The sequence below is a fragment of the Lasiosphaeria miniovina genome, assembly GCF_030549165.1.
Source record: "Lasiosphaeria miniovina strain SMH2392-1A chromosome Unknown B0T26scaffold_6, whole genome shotgun sequence".
NCBI lineage: Eukaryota > Fungi > Ascomycota > Sordariomycetes > Sordariales > Lasiosphaeriaceae > Lasiosphaeria > Lasiosphaeria miniovina.
This window is the reverse complement of record NW_026848225.1, coordinates 2,236,444-2,260,160: the sequence shown is the minus strand read 5'-3', so window position 1 is coordinate 2,260,160 and position 23,717 is coordinate 2,236,444. Positions and strand designations below refer to the sequence as shown.

At 54.3% G+C, this 23,717-nt stretch overlaps 5 protein-coding genes across 5 annotated transcripts; all 5 read right to left on the bottom strand.

Moving 5' to 3' along the window:
• Window positions 1-8,136: 8,136 nt before the first annotated feature.
• On the bottom strand, window positions 8,137-9,067 carry B0T26DRAFT_679031 (uncharacterized protein; the record flags this gene model as incomplete). The annotated part of the gene is made up of 3 exons (XM_060440306.1): window positions 8,137-8,255; window positions 8,310-8,335; window positions 8,376-9,067. The coding sequence occupies 3 exons, from the start codon at window positions 9,065-9,067 to the stop codon at window positions 8,137-8,139; spliced, it is 837 nt and encodes a 278-aa protein (XP_060292950.1).
• Window positions 9,068-11,305: 2,238 nt separating this feature from the next.
• Window positions 11,306-13,181, bottom strand: B0T26DRAFT_874673 (phosphoesterase family-domain-containing protein; the record flags this gene model as incomplete). Its single annotated transcript, XM_060448038.1, has 5 exons — window positions 11,306-12,074; window positions 12,135-12,282; window positions 12,344-12,705; window positions 12,790-12,859; window positions 12,945-13,181. The coding sequence occupies 5 exons, from the start codon at window positions 13,179-13,181 to the stop codon at window positions 11,482-11,484; spliced, it is 1,410 nt and encodes a 469-aa protein (XP_060292949.1). The 3' UTR covers window positions 11,306-11,481.
• A 1,188-nt stretch (window positions 13,182-14,369) lies between these two features.
• Window positions 14,370-16,690, bottom strand: B0T26DRAFT_874672 (uncharacterized protein). Its single transcript, XM_060448037.1, has 7 exons — window positions 16,305-16,690; window positions 15,934-16,175; window positions 15,746-15,815; window positions 15,517-15,670; window positions 15,220-15,432; window positions 15,065-15,143; window positions 14,370-14,952 (listed from the first exon to the last, which is right to left on the bottom strand). The coding sequence occupies exons 1-7, from the start codon at window positions 16,569-16,571 to the stop codon at window positions 14,613-14,615; spliced, it is 1,365 nt and encodes a 454-aa protein (XP_060292948.1). The 5' UTR covers window positions 16,572-16,690; the 3' UTR covers window positions 14,370-14,612.
• A 1,199-nt stretch (window positions 16,691-17,889) lies between these two features.
• On the bottom strand, window positions 17,890-21,662 carry B0T26DRAFT_414886 (protein hir-1). The gene is made up of 5 exons (XM_060434888.1): window positions 21,504-21,662; window positions 21,314-21,388; window positions 21,027-21,245; window positions 18,259-20,955; window positions 17,890-18,197 (listed from the first exon to the last, which is right to left on the bottom strand). Exons 1-5 carry the CDS (start codon window positions 21,538-21,540, stop codon window positions 18,076-18,078), a joined length of 3,150 nt encoding a protein of 1,049 aa, XP_060292947.1. The 5' UTR covers window positions 21,541-21,662; the 3' UTR covers window positions 17,890-18,075.
• A 1,209-nt stretch (window positions 21,663-22,871) lies between these two features.
• Window positions 22,872-23,603, bottom strand: B0T26DRAFT_754813 (uncharacterized protein; the record flags this gene model as incomplete). The annotated part of the gene is made up of 3 exons (XM_060445869.1): window positions 22,872-22,925; window positions 23,199-23,282; window positions 23,391-23,603. The coding sequence occupies 3 exons, from the start codon at window positions 23,601-23,603 to the stop codon at window positions 22,872-22,874; spliced, it is 351 nt and encodes a 116-aa protein (XP_060292946.1).
• Window positions 23,604-23,717: the final 114 nt, after the last annotated feature.

Sequence of the window (23,717 nt, the reverse complement as noted above, 5' to 3'; positions counted from 1 at the left end):
GCCTTACGTAGCCGATCTGCATGGAAGAGGTTCGTGCCTTTGACATAGGGCGGAGTATCCAGCACAAAGCTATGTCCTCGTTCCTCCACGATCTTCCACGGTCCTGCCCACTGTGAATCCAACTTCGTACTCGGGGCCTCTGTCCTCATACCCTTCTTGCTCACGTATACCAAGTCTCCAATAGTGAAGTCGACGGGACGTCGCTTCTTGTTCGCTTGGACGGCTTGGGCCGCTTGAGCTTCTAAGGCATTCTTCCTTGCTAGGTCTTGTACCGCTTTGGTCTGGGTGACGAGCTGTAATGCTTTCTTTTACGGGTCGGTCGAGGTATCGAGGTCTAGGATATCAATATAGAGGGGGTTCCGTGGGGTGGCTCCCAACGCGACCTTTAACGGGGCCATGCCGATGCTCAAATGCTAGGACACATTATGGGCGAAGTCGAGTGCCGGTAGGTACTCGCTCCAGGTGTCTTGGTACTTGGTAAGGTAAGGCCTCATTCGTTGGTCTAGATCCGCGTTGGTGATCTCCACGGCGCCTTGCGTCTGTGGGTGGCGAGAGCTGCCGTGACGGTGTTTGGTCCCGGTCAGCTTATTAATTGTTTCCAGAAATTCCGAGATAAACGGTCCTGCATTATCGCTAATCCAGACCGCCAGGATACCAAAGAAACGGTATACCTTGTGGAAGTAGCGCTTCGCCAGATCCGGTGCGGTATCGTTCCTGTGTCCAGGGAGCGTAGCCATTATCTTGCTGAACTTGCAAATAAAGGCCCAAACGTAGTCGTAGCCGTGACGATCCTTCGGCATATCTTTTCCGTCGACGACTACCTGGCTCCAGACTTCATTCGGCACCTCCAGAGGGTGTAAGAGGCCCGGGGTCTTCTCATGACGGGTCTTGTTCCTCTGGCAGCTTCGGCAGTTCTTGATATACCTCTTGACATCCCGTCGGAGGGTACTCCACCAAAGGTCTTTCTTGAGGAGCGCGATAGTCTTGTTCTGGCCTGGGTGTGCGAAGATAGGCGGCTCGTGGGCTTCTCCGATTAGGGCCGTTCGTAGATATACCGCTCCGTCGGACGTGACTTCCGGTACCACGAGACGACCGTTATCCACGCCCAGACTCTGCTTCTTGTTTTCCTCTTGGATCAGGTCTACCAGGTCAGCGCCGCGAGGCATATCCGGATTCACTACCGCTCGGGAGATAGGCGCTAGGACTGGTTGGATACGTTCCACTGGGATCAAAGGGAACGTTCGATCTTCCTCCTCTCGTGCCTTAACCGTAGGCGAGTCGACGGTCTTACGTGATAGAGCGTCGGCAACCACGTTTTCTTGTCCCGGGCGGTACTGGAAGGTGATATCAAACTGGCCTAGGAAATCGGACCATCGGACCTGACGGGTTGACAGCAACCGCTTAGTAGACCAGTAGATCAAGGCTTTATGATCCGTGACCACGAAGAACTCCTGGCCGAGAAGAGAAGGTTCATTATCCTTGAAACAGTTAACCACGGCGAGCAACTCTTGATCCTGGATCGGATACGCACGTTCGGCCGGAGTCATGTTCTTTGACGAGTAGCCCACGGGTCTCCAGACTCCGTCGGGCTGTTGTTGCATGATCACGCCTCCAGTGGCGTTGCGTGAAGAATCCGTTTCCACTCGCGTCGGGCGGCCGGGGACGAAGAAGGCGAGGACTGAGGCCTCGGTGGCCAGCTTCTTCAGTTTCTCAAAGGCCGCTTGTTGCTCGGGTCCCATTATAAATTCACTACCTTTCCTCAATAGCTTGGACAGGGGCTCGGCGGCATCGCTAGAGTGGTGGCAGAAGACTCGGACATAGCTGCACAAGCCCAAAAAGGACTTGACGGCGCGTATAGAACGTAGGTCCTCAAACTTCCAGCTCTGGATGGCCTTGATCTTCTCCGGGTCGATACGTACGCCCTTCTCAGCTTCGAGGACTAACCCTAGGTAGTCAATGACTTCCACGTCAAAGCTAGACTTCTTGATGTCTCCCTGTAGACCAGCCTTATACAAACGATAGATGGCCTCCTCCACGTGTGCGAAGTGTGGCTCGTTCTCCTGAGTATAGATGAGAACGTCGTCGGCGTAGGCGCTGGCAAAGTTGTCTAGGAGCTCGTTCAGCTGAGCGTTGAAGGCTTGCCACCAAGCAGGGTCGACTTTGAGTCCAAACGGTAGGACTTTCCACTGGAAGGTTCCTTGGCGGGTCTTGAAGGCCGTCAAGAATCTTAAGTCGGGGTGGACTAGTAGACGATTAAAAGCTCGGATAATATCGATCTTGGTCAGGCGGCGGGCGTTACGGCAGTTGGAAAGCGTTCCTTGGATATCGGGTGCGAGGAACTGGCGTCCTTTCAGGAACTGGTTGACCCATCGGTAATCCACACAGAAACGTTTCTCCTCGGTACCCTTCTTTGGTACAAATAGCGTCGAAGCGGCTGTCTCCTCCATACAGGGTTCCACGAATCCAATCCGTAGAAGCTCGTCTACCGTCTCTTTTTCCAGAGGGAGAAGGTGACCGGGTGTATAGAACCTCTTGGGCTTCCCTTCCAAAGGTCGGTCCAAGTCTAGGGTTACGTCGAACCCTTCACGGCTCGGCGGCAGCTCGGTCGAAGCTTTCTTGGAGAAGAAGCCTTCGAGATGGGCGAGCTCCTTTGGGAGTTTATCGCGAACTCTTTTGACGTGTTCGGAATCTTCGCCGGCAGGGAAAGGAATCGGCTGTCCGTCGTGGCTCTGCCAGTTTGGACGAGGCGCAACGACGTTCAAAGAAATAGGTGTATCAGGCATGTTCTGTCAAGCCCATCTAGGTTGCCGGGGGTCATTTTCCACTTGCCTACAGAGAGCTGCAATATTGACCACGGGGGACTTGTCCTGGTCTCTGGGGCTAGAAAGGGCGATGGGCGCTAAAACTGGATTTATCGTTCTCAAAGGGCGCTGGATAATCTTGGTGACCCTCGCTTGCCTTTCGTCCTCAGCTATTAGGCGGTCGCGACGTACCGCATCTGCCTGAGCCTGTACGTCGAGCAAACTAGTCTAGCATGGAATAGTAACGGTGGGCGAATACTTGGCGAGCGCTGGTAGATCTTGAGGCCAGATCATGGTTCGCGTGGCGGGGAAAAGGTCAACGCGATATTTAATGAACCATTCTTGTCCGATAATAACATCGTCGGCAGTGGGGATAATGAGGAACTTCTGTCGTGGAAATCTCCGTCCGTCGAGTTCCAGGGAGAGACGGATCTGGTGGGTGGCTTTGGCGGCGAGCACCCCATTAAAGTCATTAAGGCGGATGGGCTTAGATAGTTGTTCTCGAACGGCGCCTAGTAGCTTCACGGCCTTATTAGCCATCTTCGGGGTCATTGACAAATAGATATCTGCTCCGGTATCACAAAGAGCTTTGGTTTGAGGCTAATTCCTTCTAATTGGAGTTGAATAGGGAATAAGAAGGTTTTTGATCCAGACGATCTGCTCACTTTAGCTAGTCGTGGTATACGGACTGTCGAGGAGACTTCCGACAGTCCTAGCAGTTTTCCGATTCGTTAGACGACGAGGATGACTACTCCGAGGAGGTAGGAGGATCCTGGTCGAGGTCTAGCATCATCTTGGCCATAGTCTTCCGCTCGGGGCAGTCACGGGCAAAGTGACCTTCCTTACGGCAGATGAAACAAGTATCGTCTTTTCCTCCACCCTTCTTACCCTCGGGAACTTTGGTTGTAGCTAGCTAGGGAGTCGGCTTCTCAAACCGAGACTCCCTAATATAAGTCCGTTCGCTGTGAGTGGTTGGCGAACGTGTCCGGCGATCCCTCTTCTCTCGTTTGCGTTCTCGGTTCTCCTCCCAAGCACGCTGGTGGGCTAGAGCAGCATCCGCGACGCTGCTAGCAAAAGCTTCGTAGGAGATTATCGGGTTCTTTGAGTCTCCCAAGAGTCGGGGGTCCAGCCGGGCGGGAATATGCTCATAGAGTAGGGTCTTGCGCTCAGACTCGGCAATATTAGCCTTATCAGCCAAGCTATTGACCAACCCAATGAATGAATGGATAGTCACGTCCTTATTCGCAGGATCGTACTTGAGCTTGGCTAGGTCGGTCCTGGCTTTAGTGGCCTGGTTGTCATCATGGTAGACAGTCGACAACGTGGCTACCATCTCGGCGACGTTGCGGAAGGGCATCTCTTGAGAGCTGTACCGACTCTCCAGCAGGTCGTTCGGGGATCCCTCCGTAAGAGAGTTCAGAACCGCCATGCGGCTACGTTCTGTCTTGAAAGTGGTATCGTCTTCCACAAACTTATCGGCCACCTTTATGATCCACTTATCGAAAGTTCCGTCAACACCCTTGAAAACTCCAGGGTCGATACCGGCCTTGCGAGCCTTCCGGTCGAAGGTTTGGTTGGCTGCGTGCTGGTCGTGACCGTAGGGCTTGAAAGCGGGAAGGGCGGCGAAGCCAATGGGTTTGAAGCTGTCCCCACTGAAAGCGCTCTCTGCGGGGGTGACAGTTCGGGCCCGGCGATTGACGCCGTCGGCGGTGCGGGCGGCTACCTCCGCCCTGAGTTCCGCCACTTGAGCAAGCAGAACTCGATAATCCTCGGCGCTCGGGGCGCCGTGGTCACCCGATACGCTGCGGGTTTCGTTTCCCGGCATGTTGTCTATCGGGGCGTCGACTTCTATACTGGTGACTGGCTCGTTTGGCTCTGTGCTCGAGGGGGTTGCTATGACTTCTTCGTCGGACTCTTCGGTCTTCAAGTTCGCTTCCTCCTGGGCCCGTTCGCTTAGCTCTTTCGGCTGGGAGAGGCGTTCGGATTGGCGTATCGGCGGTCCGTAATCTTTCTTCTTGGACATCGACGCTGTGTTTGGGGGTTTCTGTGGCCTGGTTTATCGTCGTGCACAGCCGACGTAGTGGGTTGTTTGTAGGGGTTGACGTATTTATTGATCGCTAGCCAGCGATGAGAATTGAGAGTTTAGAATTGTGTCACGGCCGGCTTGGAATGAGGGCGGAACTCTCTATTGGGCGCTAAGACGAAGATTCTAAACTAAAGGGAAAAAGGGAAAAGAATCTCAAAAGCCTCCTCCCATCGCGAGACTCTTCCAGGGCGTGTCGAGGTGGTGCTCTGGTCGAGCTCATTGGTCAGTCGGGTGGATCCCTCTAGCTGGCATCTGATTGGTCAGTGCGTTTGGGAGGGCCCGGAAGGCCAAACCCTCACAGAATCGTCATTAATTCCAAAGCTATCTTGGGCAACCGGGACCAACGATCCAGACGACTAAACTACCAAGATTGTATGTTACTTACCGGCCTGACACCCTCTGCGAGGTATTTAGCCAGTTTATCCTTGTTGTTGGGGTCTTTAGGCGCGTCGTAGTAGTAGTGAGCCATAAAAAGAGTCCCCGGGCATCTGAGGGGTGCCTCTTCCGGTTGTGCCGGCGCCGGGATGACGACCGGGGCATACACATCCTGGTATAGATTACGGCATGCCCTATATGCCTTCCTGGCCTGGTCCTCTCCCAAGAACCCATCTACCTACTTCCTCTTGTGCCCAGGGTGTAATATTCTCGCCGCCTAGTAAGCTGGGCTCTCTCTATTAATGTACTGTATTTTCTTGGCATCTAAATGGCCAGGTGTTACGATCCTGGTTCAAAGGTGCAGAGGGCGCTGCCCGCCTTCTGTGGATTGGCTGGAACAGCATTTAAGGTGGGGGGCTCTCGCTCGAAGGTGCATCCAATGAGGGAGTGCTCAGTGGGGCCATTGCCGAGACCCACTGAGCGCACTAAGCGGGGAGCTCAGTAGGATCAGTGCCGAGACCCACTGAGCGCACTGAGCGGAGAGCTCAGTAGGGATCAGTGCATCTAGGACTGAGCACGACTGAGCATGTGAGTCAGGAACTCTGATTGGTCCTCCTTAGATAGATATATACGACGACCGTAGCCACGGTCCTAGATAGTTCTTGCTTGGTTCTTCAAGCAAGCAATACACATTCACTGCACTCATACACTTTGAGTGGCATTCCGATTTGACTGTATTACCCGTGCGATAGGAGCTTGCCCTTTGTTCTATCTTTATAATTACCAACCCCAGCATCCTGTGGAGCCCGTGCTCCCTTACAGACAGACGACCCTAACAGTCGAGTGGTTTGTAATACCAGGCGAATACTAGTACGAAAAAAGGATATATAGTCGTTGTCAAGATCGGCATTCTGTGACGAACCTGGTTCGTACTGGACCAGCTGCAGAAGGCAGGCGCCTCAGGCAAGACTGGGGGCCCCGCTTGTCGAGAGCCAATCAGACGGTGCCCGGTGCCAAGAGGGCTCTTGGCACCAGGCAAAAGGAAGGACGGCCAATCAGAGGTGGCCCGGTGCCAAGAAGGGTCTTGGCACCACGCAAATGGCCCGGCACGCTAGCAGTGCCCGGCGCCAGGCAGCTCCTTCCTGCCGGGCAAGTAAGAGCTGCGCTCTTACTGGCCCGCCATAATTAAATAAATACGATGACCGTGTCCACGGTCTTAGATAGTTCTTGCTTGATTCTCCAAGCAAGCAATACACATTCACTGCACTCATACACTTTGATAGTAGCAAATATGGTCTTGGCAGGTAGCGAAATAACAGTAGTAAGAAACATGCGGGGAAGTCAAGGAGGTGTGTGTAGTGGGGTGGCAGGTGACCAAGTAATGAATGAGGCGGCTTGATTCAGCGCTAGCACCAAATCAAATATCGTCAAATATAAACGATCAAATATAGTATTACAAACCACTCGACTGTTAGGGTCGTCTGTCTGTAAGGGAGCACGGGCTCCACAGAATGCTGGGGTTGGTAATTATGAAGATAGAACAAAGGGCAAGCTCCTATCGCACGGGTAATACAGTCAAATCGGAATGCCACTCAAAGTGTATGAGTGCAGTGAATGTGTATTGCTTGCTTGAAGAACCAAGCAAGAACTATCTAAGACCGTGGACACGATCGTCGTATATATCTATCTACGTAACCAATAACAGTGGTTCCGTTGTCCAGTGGTCCCGCGTCCGGGTCACCGCCCGGCCGGACCTGTCCCGCGCCCCCGAGCTCCAGAGCTCGGAATCCTGGAACGCTCCTGATTGGCTCGCGCCAAAAGTGCATGCCCCACCTTTGTGCATAACCACAGGGAATCCACAGGGATTCGTGACATATAGCCCTGTTGTCAGTCATATATTCGGATTTTGAGGTCGAATTCAACCAAATATGGATCCAAGAATGTTTGGGCAGTGGTCAAATATTTCCTATTGGCTAGGCTATTTTAGGGCGGTTTTTCTAGATCCTCCTGGGTTCGGGGCGCTCCCTGCCTACGGCTAACCCTGCATTTTCCTGGTCCATCATATCCTGCCGAATTGGGCGATGTAGGGGCTTGTGATTCGCCCGTGGCGTAAAACGAACCCCTGTTCATACTAGTACGTATATACCTACTCCACTGTACACGATATCCACAGCTGCTGCACGCTGTCGCAGGCTAGATGAAGCGCAGTGCTGGCCTGCGCGACTCGAATCTAGCATTATTCCAGGTTGCGTATGGATACTCCATAAACTGCGGCGTTCTGTTCCTCCTCCTCTATTTTGACCTCTCGAAAAAGGGGGCCAGAAACGGAAAATGCCTTCTCTTCATTTTAGACATGACAATATCACAAAACCTGCCCTCTCCTATCTTTTACTTTTCTTGTTTGTTGTTTTATTTCTGGTTCGTCGTCCAGAACGACCTCATCTCTTCTACGGCGTCCTTGTGATACAACGGGACTGGGCCGGGTGAAGGCGCCGGGGAGGAAGACGAAGTCGAGAGAATACAACAAAGCCGCTTAATGTCAATGGAGCTGACCCAGTGGTGTGTTGTGTCTATATGTTGACATGAGTCGCGGCGAGTTGACACCAAACAGCTGGCTTCAAGTTCGCTTCTCAATGCGGCTCTGGCTCTCTCAGACTCTCCCCGATCCGTGTAGAGTCTTGTCTCAAAACAAAAAACAGCAATGTTGGCCGTCTAGGTCTACTCTGGTCTATTGCAAACCGCGAGAGGGGCAATCATCACTGCTTAGAGAATAAAACTCAGTAAAACACTCGCTCCGCTGCCTGCGCTGACTAACTAACACAAAACGTGGCAGCCTATGGCAAGCAGTCTATGGCAGCATCTATCTATTTGTTGTCACCACTGCTTTTGTCGCAGGCTGAGACCGGCATTGCGGCAGTCTCCCTCACATTTTGTCTTCCTCCTAAGGGCGCGGCCGTGTTTCTTCGTCATCCAGGGTATGCCATCGCCACTCCCTGAGCTGCAGTCACGCAGTGAGGCTTCCGTAACAAACACTGCATGGCACATACCAAACAACCCACTCCACTCGCTCCCTCTAACAGATGGTAAAGGGCACGGCACAGACCCCCCCTTACTTTTCGTATTTCCTCCGCTTATACTGCTCAAAGCACCACTGCCCCGGCCATGCGCGCTCGCCCCTCAGCACGGCGACGCGGACGCCGTCGGCCCAGATATCAGCGTCCATCCTGTTGGCAGGAGCGCGGGACCCGACATCGCGCGTGCGGCGGCTGCGCAGCGCCGCCTGCGTGGACAGCGCCCGGTAGTGCGATAGGTAGCCATACTTGTCCACGGTGAGCCCCTCGACGAACCCGTCGACCTCCTTGATGGCCCACGTGATCCGCTGCAGCCGGTGCAGCATGTAGTGGCGTGCCTCGATTTGCTGCTGCTCGTCCCCGTGGCCGCGGCAGTCGGTTTTTGCGGCGGCGGCCGGGTCAGCAGCGGCAGCGCGGCGCGCCTGGCGTGCGAAAAAGGGGCTGCGCGCGCACTCGCCCGCGTAGCCGTCCCGGACGAGCTCCCACGCCGTCTCGACCTGCGCGGCCACGTCGAACGTGCGCCGCTCCTCGGCCTTGAGGCTGCGCCGGCGGTCGAGCATGCTGCGGATGAGGTGCCGGGACAGGCTCAGTCTGAGCATGACCAGCGGCGGGATCAGGTTGTCGCCCAGGTCCTGTATTGGCGGCTTGTTGGCGGCTTGGTGTGTGTGGAGGTGGTGCCGGTGTGGCGCCGCGCTCTTTTGTTTCCCGCACTGCGATATGTTGACGAAGGACATGTCGAGTTTTCTGCGTTTCTCTCGTCTCGCTTCGCTCGTGACAATGCGAGGGAGCAACCGATAGGTGTCTCGAATGAGAATTTTTGCTTGCCCGATCGACGGGCTTGAGATGTGATGGCGTGTTGGGGATCTTCTTGAGAAAAACATTCCGAAAATAGAGAAACAGGATAATCTGATCGTCTAGAAACCCGTCTGGGAAAGAAAATGCATGGGTCTTACTTTCCCGGCTACTTCAAGTGGCGGGCAAAACTAGAGAGGTCTGGGGTGATAGATATTTGCTACAACAATGGTAGGCGGGTTCTTTGTTGTTTGCGCTCTTAATGTAGAGCAGGCGGCAGGGGCAAGCCAGGCGAATGACATTGTCCCAAATACGCACAAAGACGGCTTCGAACGCCCCTTGTCACTGCTCGGTTTTCAGGTGCGTCATGCTGTGTTTCGGAAAACAATAGACGGAACTTGCCTCCTTTGTCGCTCGCTGCCTCAGAATGCAATCTGGTGCTGTTGCTGGTGCTGGTGCTGGTGCTGGCTATTGCCTGGAGCTGACTGCGCTCAGGAGTTCACCTTGATGGCATGCTCGCGAACCTGGCCGGTGTGTTAATTTTCAGGCAGCAAATATTGAAGGACGGCCCTGCAACTTCAAAGACATTGAAAAAGCCTCAGTTCACACTGGCAACTGCTCCGTCAAGCCTAACCGCTTCGTTTTGGCGATGAGAAGTGGACATGGTGGCGTTTCTGGCCTGCTGCAGTTGTCAAGCCCATGTTTCAACAGAGACCAGTTGACAAGACTTTGGCTCGCAATCGGGATAGCAGTCAGTCTTCAGGCTTTTGTAACACTGCTGGTCACGGAATTTGATCGGACGGACGGAAACCCGGCAGTTTTAGTGGCGGCCTTTGTACAACTCAATCCGGAAGTCGCCTCGCTCGCTCAACCTTTTCGGGGCCCAGACGCCGCGGCCCGGGCCGGGTTTCACTTGCTGACGGCTCCAATCCATCGGAGTCGGCCAGAATCTGCGGACAGCCTCCACTCCGCATCCGCGGAAAGCCACCATTTGGAAGTGCGAAATGTGCCAGCAAAGACCGTCCATCAGGGTTATTGTTTGAAGAGTAGTGTCTCGGCCAATAAGTGTTTGACAAAGTCTCGACCTAGCGGCCTCAGACCTTCATGGTTACTTTTCTTTCTCTAGTTCATAGTAGTTATAAACCATATAACCGATGCCGTGATTAAGAACTTCACTCTCTCGCCTCAACACTGCTCCCCTCGCCAAAGTAGTTTTCACTAGAAGATCTTTCATCGCAGTACCCCTTAAAGACATCGCCCAGCCCCAACATGTTTCCTCGGGTGGTTTATGACACCGCTCCGGTTGAGATCCGTTATTTTGATGCCAATGGTTAAGAGAATAGGTTCGAAGTTTCAGCAGAGGGAGATATTTCATGGGATGTGTGTTGACCACGTCCCTTTTGCGCAGAGCTAAAAGAAAGTCGTATTTTTACCAAGTCGGCCGGTATAGTCTATGATGCAGGATCTCAAACATGAATTGAAACAAGATGAATAGCGGAGAATTTATTTTAAGAGCAAGTCTACTCCTTCGGGACCGTATGGGAACCTGCTGTCTACTTTTGCGTGCGGAAGTGAGCATAGAAATAACATAGGCAGCAATCCATTACCCATCACCAACAAACCAATCGAGCGCTGCAAGTTGCACAGGATATCAATAGACGGCTTTGTGGGTTACTTCGATCTCTGGATTATCAGGGTGATGGAAAGCCCAAGGGGAGTTGAGGGTACTTCGAAGTTGAAGCTGATGGTAATATTCCTGGTGCATCCCGATGGTCACAAGATGATAGGAAAATCGTACATAGCCTGCCAAACTTGCAACTCTGGGCAAATAATTAATAGCAATGCTCATCCCGGCACTTGAGCTGTTTGAAGAGGGATTGCGAATGAGTCTGAATCACGGAGGGTTGTGGTGAAATGGCAAATTTGTTGTGGCTTGGAGCGCGCTGGAAGCGCCCCCTTTTTCGCTCAGGTAGCGGTTCTTCAATCTATTGCCATTTCAGTCACTGCACAGATTTGAGAGAAGCACTTGTTAACTAGGCTGAATAAAGTAGAATGAGGACTGTCGAGACATGCGGAGTGAAAGAGCGAAAATGGAAGTTGTGACTGGCATGTGGAATCAACTGCTACTTCCTACTGAGAATTAGTACTAGGTTTCTAGCATGTACACAAGCAGCCAGCAGCCTGACAGATGCATTAGAAGGTAGTAGCGTATGGCGAAAGTTGCCAGCTCCCAACTTTGCCCCTCCGACCCCAAAGAAACGAAAAAAGGATGTCATGACCTTGTCTAGTTTCTATTCCATCTCCCCTGAAGAAACATTCGCAAGTAAACACTGCCCGCGCTCCAAACAATGCTCACCTACAACAGAAGCGCAACTACAACCATAACCACACCCAACAGCGCAGCCAAAATCGCCGTATCTTGCCTTGCAGCACCTGCAGCGCTAACGGGAGCAGGATGGCAACGGGAGCTCTCGCTCATTTCAGGACCGCCGCCATCAGAAGCCGCATCCGCGCTTCCCGCGACAGGCGTACCACCGACGTCAACACCGGCGTGCCCGTTGTACGGATAGACGTTCGTGTAATCATACGACCCGGGCTGGTCGGCACCCCAGACGGCAGCAACAGCGGGCAGGACGCCGCGGCCAGAGGCGCAGCGGGCGCGCGTATTGGGCGCGGGCCACCAGCCAGGCGTGTGCTGGAAGTCGGCGACGGGGCCCGGGTACGACGCGTTGAAGTGGAGCCTGTCGAGCGATATGTTTGTGTTGCGGTACCCGGCTTTCGCCGCCACGGGCCCGAGCACGTTGGCGCCGCAGTCCCACCGCCCGAGCGACGGCAGGTCCCAGTTGACCGACACGGTCGAGATGGTCGAGTAGTGGCTGTAGAACATGTCGTCGACGGCGCCGTGAAGTGATGTATCGATGGCCCCGCCTAGCAGCACCGTGAAGACTCCTGGTGGATCTGGTCAGTGCTTGCTGTTTAAGGGGGGATTGGGGGGTTGGCTTGGCTTACTGTTTGGCTTCGGCCAGAGCCAGTTCTCGTCGAACGAAACGATGATCAAGGTGTTTTCCATGAAATACGGGTTCTCCAGCAGAGGCTCCAGGAAGCCGCGCGTCCAGCTCGCCGCAAAGGTGATGTTGGTGTCGTGGGCATCGTTGGTCTGTGTTTGACGACATTCAGCTAACCATATCAACAACAGGCCAGTAGCACGCCAAACGCACCATGTTAGGGGTGACAAAGCTCCACTGGGGGATCGTGCGGGCGTCAAGGTCGTCGGCGAAGCCGGTGAAGTTCTTGATCTGGCGCGTGCGCGTGACGTTGTGCGCGACGCTATCGTACAACATCAACGGATTATGCTTGCGGACGTAGTCGTCCTCGAGCGTGGCCTGGTTGGAGAAGTTCATGCCGTCGTAGCCCGCGTACGGCAGGTCCTCCATGTACTCGCCCCACGAGATGCCGCGCGTGTCCAGCAGGTCGACCACCGTCGACACGTTCGCGGGGATACTGATGAACTCGTCGTGGTCCATGCCGAAGTGGTCCCCGCCCACGGCCGCCGCGTAGTTGGGCTGCGACGGGTGCGTCACTGTTGTGCTCGTTAGTATGTAAACAAGCAGGCGTTGTCCAGGGCAACAAACAACGGCCGGCTTGTAGCTAGTGTAGAGCTTACCGGCAAAGTAGTTGCTGAGAAGTAGGCCGTGGTCGCCTATCCAGCTCATGTTTGGGTCATTTTCGGCGTCCTACACGGGGTATTGTTTAGGCTTTTGCGAGTAACGAGGTGCTGTCGAGGTGTCGACAAAGTCAAAACGACGGGCGTCGGCTCACCTCAAAGTCAATATTCTCGAGCCATATCTGGACGATGCGGTCAAAGGCCACGCCCTTGACATCCGAGGTAGGCGAAGCCGGCCGCGCCGTGGCCTGCACGGCGAGGATCTCTGACAGCGCGGGCAGAATCGTCTTTGACGGCTGCCGGCTGGTGGCCACTGACGGCGGAGGCTGGGGTCCTGAGGCGGCGAGCGCGTGAGCAGCGCCAAGAGCCGCGAAGAGTGTGTTAACTTTCATCTTGGCTGCCGGTTGAAGGGGAGGGGGGAAGGCGGGCGCAGACGCAGGTCCGCGTGCCCAGGCGGCAACAGCCTCGGGGCGAGAGCTTCTATAGTTTTACCTGGCTTGACGAGACACGACCAAGGGTGTACGGGCAGGCCTGGTACTTGATCTCTGTTGACCGCGCTAGAACGAGCAAGGCGGTCTCTCCCCTGGACAGATGGAACTTGCGCGGGCTAAGCCGCACGTATCTCGAGGCCAGATGTAGCCTCGGTTCTGGTATGCAAGGTTCTGCCAAGCGGCATGGCAGCGGCGTGGCAGCGGCAATTCGCAAATAGGAGACGTCAACATGTCGAGATTTGGGAGTTGTGCTCCGTAGTTCTCTCCGTCTCCCTGCAGTGGGGAATCCTGCGATAATCACGCAACTTGCTAAGCCCCCTCGCCTGCTAGTGTTGGGGAAGATGCCGTCCGCACTACATTAAATCAGACTAGCACCGATGGTAGATGCAACTACCACACGGTTAGAGGCGCTTCTGATTGTACGCTCTCTTGTCTTTTCGGTTAGATCCGCCAGAGGCATGACATGGCTGCCACCGTACAGCCGTTCAAGACTCGTCACAGCACGAGAGCATATCCAAGTTAAGCCCTCGGCATGTACTAGTTCCATTATTCTCCATTGAAGTGGCTTCTGGGTGTACATACACAAGTAACTTATATGAGTGCTAATTCTCGGGAATATTCGCAGAATTCAAGCCATCAAGATCACGATACATAACTAGTGGAAATGGACGTGGTTTTCTTTTCCCCTCTATCTCTATTTCTATGCACTCATCCAAGCTGCGTAGTCAAAGTACCTTAGGTATGTAGGCATGATCACAAAGCTCGCTCATTCCATTGTCACTACACGGAAACCCTGGCACACAAGTCTGGTGGTGTCATAAGACCTCTAACTGCAAAAATGCTACACCAAATACACCAAATCCCACAAGTATCACTGGAACTGGGGTAGAGCAAGAGTAGATAGAAATAAAATAATGAGGGACTAGAGGTTCCAGCTTCCTCCAAAGGCAAAGCCGGTGAAAGTAAGAACGGCTGTCGATAAAGGAAACGTGTAAACGTAAGAGTAAGGGGAACACCCAAAAGGTTATAGCAAAGAACCAACCGCCGCTGCCGCAACGCAAGCGCGTAACTCTTGCTCGATGATGATGTGGTGTGGGAGAGAGAGGCAAACGATGAGAGGCAAACGATGAGTGCCAAACTCCCCAGAAACCGGGAAAGAGCGAGACCATTTTCTCCAGCTCCAACATTTTTAAAGCAACAGCAAAAAGGAAAGGCGGAAAGATATAAGTCATCCTCCTACTTCACCCAGCTTCGTGCCAGAGTCAGTCTCCCTACTCACTAAGATGGCCTGACAACCCCAGCAAGCCACCACCACCCAAACCCCCGGCACACTCACACCTTCTCACACTCCTCGGCAGCGGCAAACAAGCTCCTCTTCGGCTCAAGGCCATGCAGCCGGGCCTCGACGAGGCAGCCGTTGCGCGGCGTGCTAGTACTACGAAAAAGCGTGGCACCGCGGCGGACGTACTCGGCGCCGACGGCCTTGTTGAGGGCCTCGATGTCGGCTAGCAACCGGTTATAGATGATGTCGTAGTGGGCCCGCACGAGGCGCAGCGCCGCTGCGTGCTCGCCCATGTCGCCGAGCCACTTGCTCGAGATGCCCATCTTGTCGGGCATCACGTTGCGCTCGTCGCCCTCGAGCGCCGAGGCGCAGTCGGCTTTTAGTTTTTTCCTGTGTGGTTTTATGGTTAAGTTTAAGAATAGGGGGTAAGTTCGAAAGACGGCGAGGGAAGGAAGGGGGGAAAACGAGGCTCCTGCCCAAGAAGACCAGGACGGAGACATACCAGTTCTCCGGTTTCTGCAGCCGGACATGCGCGGCCAGGACGGGCGCGAGGCGCTGGAGTTGGCCCAGCTCAAGGCGTGCTTTTACGCGGTCATGTCAACAGACCAACGCCTCTTTCCAACATAGCTCATAGAGGAAAATGGAGAGTCTGCTTACTGCTCTTCTTGAGCTCCTCAATGACATCGTCGTCAATGGCGATGGCGCCAAACTTGGGCTGGAACATCTTCTGCACGGCGCGGAACACGCCGCAGCGGCTGCTGGGCGCCGGCGACCTGCCGACGTGTTGCTGGAACATGGACACGACGGTCGTCAGGGCCTTGTCGACGCCTTCGATGGCGCTGACGTTGTCCTCGACCATTTCCGGAGTCACTGTTTTTTTGTTAGGATTGCTGTGCTCAGTTTTGCTTGCCCAGGCCTGCCTGCTGCGAGGATATCAGGCGGAGAAATACATACCTTCACTACTGGAAACCATCTTGGACATCAGGTCAGACAGGAGGTCGTACGTCTGCTTCTGCCGGTAGAGGTGGTTGTCAATGCATTCTAGCACGCCGCCGCCGCCGCAAAGCTTGTGGGCTTTGTCTCGTTTTTTTACGTTGATTCTCGCGAGCTGCATGGGAAAATATTAGCTCTTCCCCTGACTCGGTCATTCTCGCCGTTGGAGACTCGAGGAGACCAAACTCACGTCGTATAGAGTCTTCTCAATCTTCTTCGCCGGCATGTCAGTCGGCTCTCCCGGCGGCATCAGGCACCATCTGTCACCAGCAAGAGAGGGGAGAGAAAAAAAATTAGTCAAGCCCGATGGGAAGGTAGACACGCAAGCTCATCTGTGGCAACCTAGGGAATAGATAACGAGGAAGAGGGAAGCCATACCTCCGGTGTCCCCCGGTTGTCTTGCACTCTAGATTAGCCGACGACAAGCTCCAGCACAAGGGCTTGTTGAGACCGACGTCGCTCGCGAACTTGGGCTCACTAATAAAGGGGACCAGGTAGGTGTACAGCTTGTCAAATACTTCGGCGTAGGCCCTGCCCTCAGCAGTGGGGTACTTGCCGTCTCTGGTGTTGGTGTAGATGACGGCCTTCTTTGCTCGTTTCAGATCCGTCCTCATATGTACCTGCCGGTCATCAATGGGTGTGAGCATCACATATTATCAGGCTTCTGGCTCTCCTTTTCTCCCGGGGACGCAAGTGGAAAATAAAGTGAAACCGGGTTAGTATAGACATAACCAGGGACATAGACATACCTCGAGGCAGAGAAAAACATCCTTCGAGGGGACGTTAGGCATGGCCCCCTCCTTGGTAGCATTGCGAGCAGTCTGGGTAGCAGCTTTCTTGGCCTTCTTCTGATTGGTCTCGATGTTGACTGAATAAACATTCCAGCGCTTCGACGGCATGCGCTTCTGGAGCGCCTTGACAAAGGCTCGGTCGCGGTTACCCGTGTCGTTCGGGTCGCCGTAGTACCAGGCCTCGAACCTGTAGGTCACGGGCAGCGTGTCCGTCATCGTGCCCATTGCCGTCTCTTCTTTCTGTCTTTCTCTGCTGCCTGTGTGTGCGTGTGTTTGTGTGTGTGTGTGTGTGTGTGCGTGCGTGCGTGCGTGCGTGTGTGCGTTTCTATATATCTATCACCTGGAGTCAAGGCGAGTCTTCTTGGGCTCGGTCCGTAAAAAAGAGGGAAAGCCTGTGCAGCGGCTTCAATAACGAGGAATCAAAGATAAGCAAGATGTGATGGGCAAATGAGCGGCAAGTGGGTAAAGCAGGAAATGAATGTGAGGCGGGAAAATGCTTCCCGCTTGGTCCAGCAGAATCTGGCAAAGAGAGTCCCGAACAAGGGGCGACGTGGAAAGAAGGGAAACTGCTAGATCAGGTAGACCCTGTCCTTTGGGGAGGAGTGACTTGAAGGCTTGGATTCTGTTGGAATATTGCGGGGGTGGAAATGAGACGAGGAAAAAAAGGTTCAGACAAGACTCCAATAGAGCCGGGGGCCGTGACTTGATGAGCACGCGAGAGAGGAGCAGCAGGACGGGATGGCACACATGCCGCCGACAACCACGGGCACGAGAGACTGGGACTGTGACCGGACGAGTGGCGGGACAGACTAAATATCCGCAGAAAGAGGCGTTCTGGCTTCCCTGGCCTCTGCAGTCGAGATTCTTCTACTGCTATACCTCGAGGAGAGACGGAGATCAAGACGTCCACTGTGAAATGGGAAAAAAGCCCATGTCCCGGCACAGCCAAGCTGGGATCGAATATAAACCTTAAAAGGTTGAATTCCTGGGGCGCTTCTAATGGCCGAGATGGAATGAAGATTCTATGTACTGGAAGAAGGGCCACCAGGGCGCGGGTAGGTGACGTCTAACATCTCACAGCCACTCCAAGCCTCCTGCAATCGACCCGGAGAGGCAGAGGCAGGTAGGCGGAGGCATAAACTATAAACGCCGGGTCGTGTATTCCAGCACGCTGCCCCGTGGAGTATTTTCGAAGAAAAGGGGTGGAGACGGCCCCATTCTCCTCTGCAGGTACTTTCAGCTGATATCTTGCATCTCACAGGACATTGTTCAGGGAAGAGAGAAGACAACGAGACGACGCTGCTCTGTCTTGCGGATACCCGCTAAAACGCGCCGTGGCTGTATCGAAGAGCACTAGCTAAGCTTTAAGCTCAATTCTACTGATACAACATGAATAACTTATACACGAGCTCCAAGCTCTAGTTCGCTTTCCCATAAATAGCCTACGCTAAAGATAAATAAAAGAACGCAACCCGGAAAAAAAAAGTCGCCCGATACGCCTATATCCCCAGGCCCAATCCGCAGGAAATAGGATTCTTTTGCTAATGGTATTTTGTGTATCGTTGATGGGGTAGGGAGGGCTACCCCAGACGGAGGATTGATGAACGTGCTGAGAGGTAGGTAGGGGTGGGATAAGTTGTCTGGAGAGGGGGCAGCAGTCGGCCACCAACCCACTTGGCGTTGCTCTTCACCCTATTCTGCAGTGTCTAATAAGATACGGGGTTGTCTTCTACTCTCCGATTTCCATCTCTTCGTTGCGGCTGCTGTTTTCGTCGTCCTCGTCTTCGCCCGCGGTCATGTCCAGGATTCTGGCATACTGGACAGTCAAGCGCTGGAGGTCTCGGAATTTTCCTACACACACAGTTAGCATGCAATGATAAAAACGGACTCCTAGCCAACGGGACCAACTTGCCTAGAATCAGAACCACGCCTTTCAAAAGATCCTTCCGGTCCCACCCACACAAGGTGCCGTCTTTGCTGAACCAGCCTTTTCCGTCACCGATCAGGCGGTCGCCCTTCTTGTCCTGGAGAATCCCCCCCAGTAGGCTATTGAGCAACTCCTCGACCTTGGATCTGTGACCCTCGGCACCAATACGTTTGGCATACATGAAGAGGTATAGCCTGAACTCCTCCTTTGAGTCCAAAGACAGCGCGCCCGCGATGCGGTTCTCCAGATGCGCAATGCTGACGCTGCTCTCAAAGCCCTCAAAGCCATCCTTGGAGAGCAGTGTCTTGATTAGTCTCTGCAACGTGTATGCGCGGCCCTTAAGCAGGAACTCGTTGGTAGTATGCCGTTCTAAGAATGGAATGATGCCAGAAGACACATTGACCTCGCCCATGTCTTTGCTCTTTGACACGGTCGCGGGACCAACGGCGGTTGTCTGTAACGCGCTGATCGACGAATCGTTGCTGTTCCAGTACTGGCTTCCGACCGCCCACCAAGACTCGGACAGTCGCTGCCAAGTATACATGCTTGACGAGTAGAAGAACCCATCTCCATTGCTCAGCGTCACGACGATGGTGCCAATACTGTTGATGTGTGCCGAGGTAATGCCAGGCGCAGGGGTTGCGCCGTGGGGCGATAGAGATGCCATGGCGATTTCGAGGATCGGCCCGACAGACACAGGCGGGTGAGCTGCGGCCATTGTCTGAACATTGAAGACATGGCACAAGCCAGAGGATGTTATACAGAGCAGCCAATGTTCGCGCGACTCAATGATGACGGGCTGCGATTCCAAGACGATGGCGTTCGTGAGCCTACGGCCTGCCGGCGTCCAGATGTGAATAGTCCCATCCTCACATGCCGCGGCCCAGAAGTTCTTATTCCCCGTCACAAGGACGATGGCGCGCGGCAAAAAGTCTTGCCACATGAGAGCGCCTCGCTTGGTAGCCGTGATGCGCGAAGGCTCGCGGATTTGGCCGGGGTTCCTGGCCTCCAGAATGATGTTTTCTGGGACCTTTGATGCCTCCTCCAGGCTGGTTTCGCCCTGCAAAACCCCCCTTTCGAGCGGTCTCAGGATGTGCGACCTGATCTTAGGGACGGCCAGCCTCACCTGAGAAATGGCGATTGAGGGATTTATTACGGCGGGCCGGATGAAGTCTGGCGTTGGGACAACGCCGTGGGCGGGGGCGGAGAGGGGCGCGGGTTCAAGGCCATCCACGCCGTTTACCATGATGGGGACAAACCCGGTAGCCGTCCTCTTTCCCGAAGGCTCTTCGTCCTCGTCTCCCTCAAGGGCAGCGGCCTTCCTCTTGTTGCCGAGAAGCAACGCTGCTATTCCACCCCTGGGCAGTCCCTCCCACGGCTTCGTAAGGTCTATAACCGTTTGTGGAACATCGTTTTGCGCAGGTTTTGTAGAACTTGCGCCAACCAGCTGTGACTGCGGTAAAGATGACAGGCCAGTACCGGATGAGGATACGAGGAGGGGCGCAACCCTCTTCTTGCCGTCCTTGGTAATGGTCACGCGTGCCTTAAGCTGCGCGATTCTTTCGGTAGACTTGGCAGCGCTCTCTTCGGCGGCGCTCTCTTTGCTCGGCCTCGGCTCCGTATCGCCATTGGTCTCGCCATTCCTCGGTGTCGACTTCACGCCGTTGGTAGTGGCCCCAGTGTCCTTGCCGTTCTCTTTCTGGGTGGGCTGGAAGTCGCCCATCAAGGCACCCATCCTCGACTCGGCGCCCCGCATCTCCCCTGCTTTGCTGCTGTTCTCCAGATGGAGCCCGTCAACATCTTCGGTAAACCCCATGCCCTTCCTCGAACCGCCGTACTTTTCCAACGCCTTATCGTTTTCTTCCGGCTTAGCAACCCAGCCGAGTTCACTTGACTCGAAGCTGATGGCGACAATGCTCCCGTCTAGACTCGAGGCAAAAAGTGTCTGCCCGTCCGGTGTCCATGCCAGGTCCGAAATAGACTTTGAAGCCAGGTCCTGGACAATGACTAGCGGCCTGGACGTATTCGTGTTCCAAATGCTGAGAGTCTTGTCCTGGCCTGCACTAGCGATGACGGTTACCAGGCCCGCCGAGGGGTTGTGGCCATTTGCGCTTTCGGTAGGCTTTTTTGTGTAGAACAACCTAGGCGAGAACATGCAAACTTCGGTGGGACCCTCGTGCCCAATCAGGTTTATCTCGCTGTCCCACCGCGTCCGTTCGATGATGGCGACACTGCTGACGGGGCCGTTCACGGCGTTGGCGGCGGCAATGTGGTTGCCATCGGGCGACCAGCTACACCTCCTGAAGTAGGTAGTCAACGGAGAGCTCTTGAAAGGGGCGTTGATGGTGGTTTCTAGGATGAAGTTGTTGACCATGTCATGCTGAGTCGCATTCGGCGCGGGTGGGGTGAAGCGGAAGATCTTGATGGTTCGGTCGTCGCTCGCAGTGGCGAAATACTTGTTCGCCGGGTCAAACGTAATGCCTTTGACGTGGCTCTGATGCACAGCGAGCGTCTTGAGCTTCTCAAACGTGTGTCCAGACCAAACCACAACCTTGGAGTCAAGCCCCACCGAAACCAGAATCGAGTTGTCGTGAGCCCAGGCCAGGTCTTGGACATCGTTCTCGTGGCCGACTAGACGCTTGTGCGTCTTCCAATTCTCCACGGGGGGCGGCTCATTTGTCCCTGTACTTTCGGTCAGTCAACCAGCAACCAGTAGTCCCTTCCTGCACGGTCCTCGGGCAAGGCAGCCATACCAAATGACGCGGTGTGCGAGGGCGGGTTGTGGTCGAGTTTGTATATGCATATGATCTTGTCGTCTGCGCCCGAGGCGAGATAGCGGTTGTTGGGTGAGAAGCGAACGGAGTGTATGGTACCGAGGTGATGGCTCATATTACAGAGCTGGCGCGGCTTCGTATATGTCTTGTCGTTCGCGTTGTAGATGGACTCGGTCGACCAAACGCGAACATGGCCATCTGTCCTCGTTTCGTTTTAGCAAATCGACGACACATTCGAGGGGAACTCAATTCGGGGTTTCGCGCACCTCCGCCCGCAGTAGCCAGGCGCTTTCCATCGGGAGAGACGTGGCAACTGTAGACTTCGAAATCCTTCTGCTCGCCTGCTCGACGCGATGGTAGATATGTTAGCAAGCGTGTCTCTTTGGAGATACAGAACGACCCTAACGCGCGATTGCTTGGGCGGCAGCAAAATGTAGCGACGATATATACACTCACCACTATGGCTCAGCCAAGAAGGCTTGATGAGATGCATTACGGATAAGGAATGTCAATGGATGCGGCCTAGTCATGTCGAGGCCCGTCCTGACGTGGAAGTCGAGGGCCGAACTTTTTTTTGCGAGATGTTCGCGACATGAAATGCGCCGCCGTTGCGTTTACGGCCAAGGTTCTCATTGTGGGGTCCCTTTTCTGGGGCGTGGGGCGCGCGACGCCCTGTCATTCCGCCCGCACCACGTTAAGGTTAGGTGGTGCTCTACGTGCTCCGTACCTCGCTTGCTACGCCCATTGAGTGCGTTAGCGGATCTTCAGGGTACCAAGGGCCTAAAGCCAGTCTCCTAGAGGTCGAATGCAGCCCCGACCAGTACGCTTTGAGCTGATTAGTGGGCGTTAAACTGCTGCGCTTTCTTGTGTTGTTGAGCGGCAGCGCACGACGAAAGGCGCGTCTTCTAGAGTACCCAACGACCCGGGAGTACGGACTCATTCCAGGTTGAATTCTTACACCATCAACGGGAGGGTATCCGTAGTACGGACCACCTCCCTGGCTCTTCCCCTGTAGCTCCACCCTACTGTAGAAAACCTTCCATGGAGAAGGTCTGGACTCGGCAGGGTTCTTCTAGCTCCTGGTGACACTTGCTCAACTCAACGGGAAACAAATCTAGGGATAGTATCTCCCCAAGCATTCACTATAGGTTCTCGCAAAAAGGATAACAAACAACGAATACGGTTTCCCGATATATAAGATACCTAGTTTTTTAATTTAAACAGTCGGGCACGCTCTTTGTGCTTTATTTTTGGCTGAAACAAGAAAATCCCCTGCGACGCCCGGATCGTGACAACGGCAGTTTCATACATGCCAAAGTAAACCGGTCGCTGCTACTTTGGTATTTGTGCGGAATAGAGCCAGACTGATACGGCCTGGTTTGGTTGTCAAGCAATCAATCTACCATGCTCAGTCAATTACGGGCTTTGTTTGAGACTTCATGGGCGGGGCACTACATTCTTCCCTGCTATGCCAATCCAGGGACCGAACGGGCGTCATCACGTGGAGGGTAAAACAAAAAGCGGCGGCGCGCGGAGACGCTGTCAAAAGAAACACCCCGATATCTTGCTCGTCGTTATCCAACATCATCAATACATACACAAGGGCAGGACCGTGTTTCGTCCCCTCCCGGAAACCAAGAAATCCAACGCTACAGTCATACGGAATATAGGATATCCAACCAACGAAAAAAGGAGATCAAAAAAATCCCGAGCTACCAAAACAGAAAGGAGAGCTACAAAGTGCAGACAACAGCATACCGAACTACCTCGCCCATCCCGGTCCGCAACACACAAGAAAAATGCAAAACGACCGCCGCCTCGTGTTTACTTAGCGGCAGCAGCCTTCTCCTTCTTAGTTGCCGCCTTGGGCTTAGCCTCCTGTAAACGGGTGAGTCAGTACAGAGTCCTTCTCCGTCAAAACGAAGACTAAAAAAAAGCGAGACAGGGCGGGGGAAGAGGAGCGGAGGGACAATTGCTTAGGGCGAGGAGCAACAGGCGCGAAGGTGGGTGTCTAGGAGGCACGATCCGCACGATTCGACACCGTGGGCACACAAGAATAGGCCCCGAGGAGAGGGCATTCGCAATAACAAAAAAAAGATTTGGGTGAGAGGGAGGCGGTGGGTAACGGGGGAAAGGGGAGGGAGAAATTACCTTCTCGGTCTTCTCGACAGCCTTCTCGGCCTTGTCAGCCTTCTTGTCGACCTTCTTCTCAGCCTTCTTCACGACAGCCTTGACCTGGCATCTGTGTCAACAAAGGGATCTGGGGTTCAGGGGGTTGAAGACGCGCCGGAGGCAGGCAAGTTTCGCCTGCCGGCGGCAACATCAGGCCGGGAGCGCTCATACCTTCTTCGCCACGGCGCTCTCCTTCTTCGGGGCCTTCTTCTTAGTGACACCTGTGGGTTTGGCAGCCTTGGGCACGGCGGGCTTGGGTGCTGCCACCTTCTTAGGGGCGGCGGGCTTGGCCTTGGTCCGCTTCACAGCCGGCGCGGTGTCAACAACGGGGAATACGCGAGGCTTGGAGTGCCCAGTGGCCGAGCGTGTTCCTTCGCGAGCCATTTCTGATTATTTTAGAAGCGATTGCCTGTGCGCACGTATAAGCATGTGGCAATACCCAAGCGCGCATCACTTTGGAGGCCGATGGACAAGATGCGACGCGGCGGGCGCTGCGAA

Coding starts and splice junctions, on each gene's coding strand:
- B0T26DRAFT_874672 (XM_060448037.1), bottom strand. CDS start 16,571: ATGGGCACGATGACGGACACGCTGCCCGTGACCTACAGGTTCGAGGCC. Junction 15,671..15,745: donor TTGAGAAGACTCTATACGAC/GTGAGTTTGGTC, acceptor TTTCCCATGCAG/CTCGCGAGAATCAACGTAAA. Junction 14,953..15,064: donor CTGCAGAAACCGGAGAACTG/GTATGTCTCCGT, acceptor AAAACCACACAG/GAAAAAACTAAAAGCCGACT.
- B0T26DRAFT_414886 (XM_060434888.1), bottom strand. CDS start 21,540: ATGCATCTCATCAAGCCTTCTTGGCTGAGCCATAGTG. Junction 21,389..21,503: donor TTCTTGGCTGAGCCATAGTG/GTGAGTGTATAT, acceptor CGCGTCGAGCAG/GCGAGCAGAAGGATTTCGAA. Junction 20,956..21,026: donor CTCGCACACCGCGTCATTTG/GTATGGCTGCCT, acceptor CCGAAAGTACAG/GGACAAATGAGCCGCCCCCC.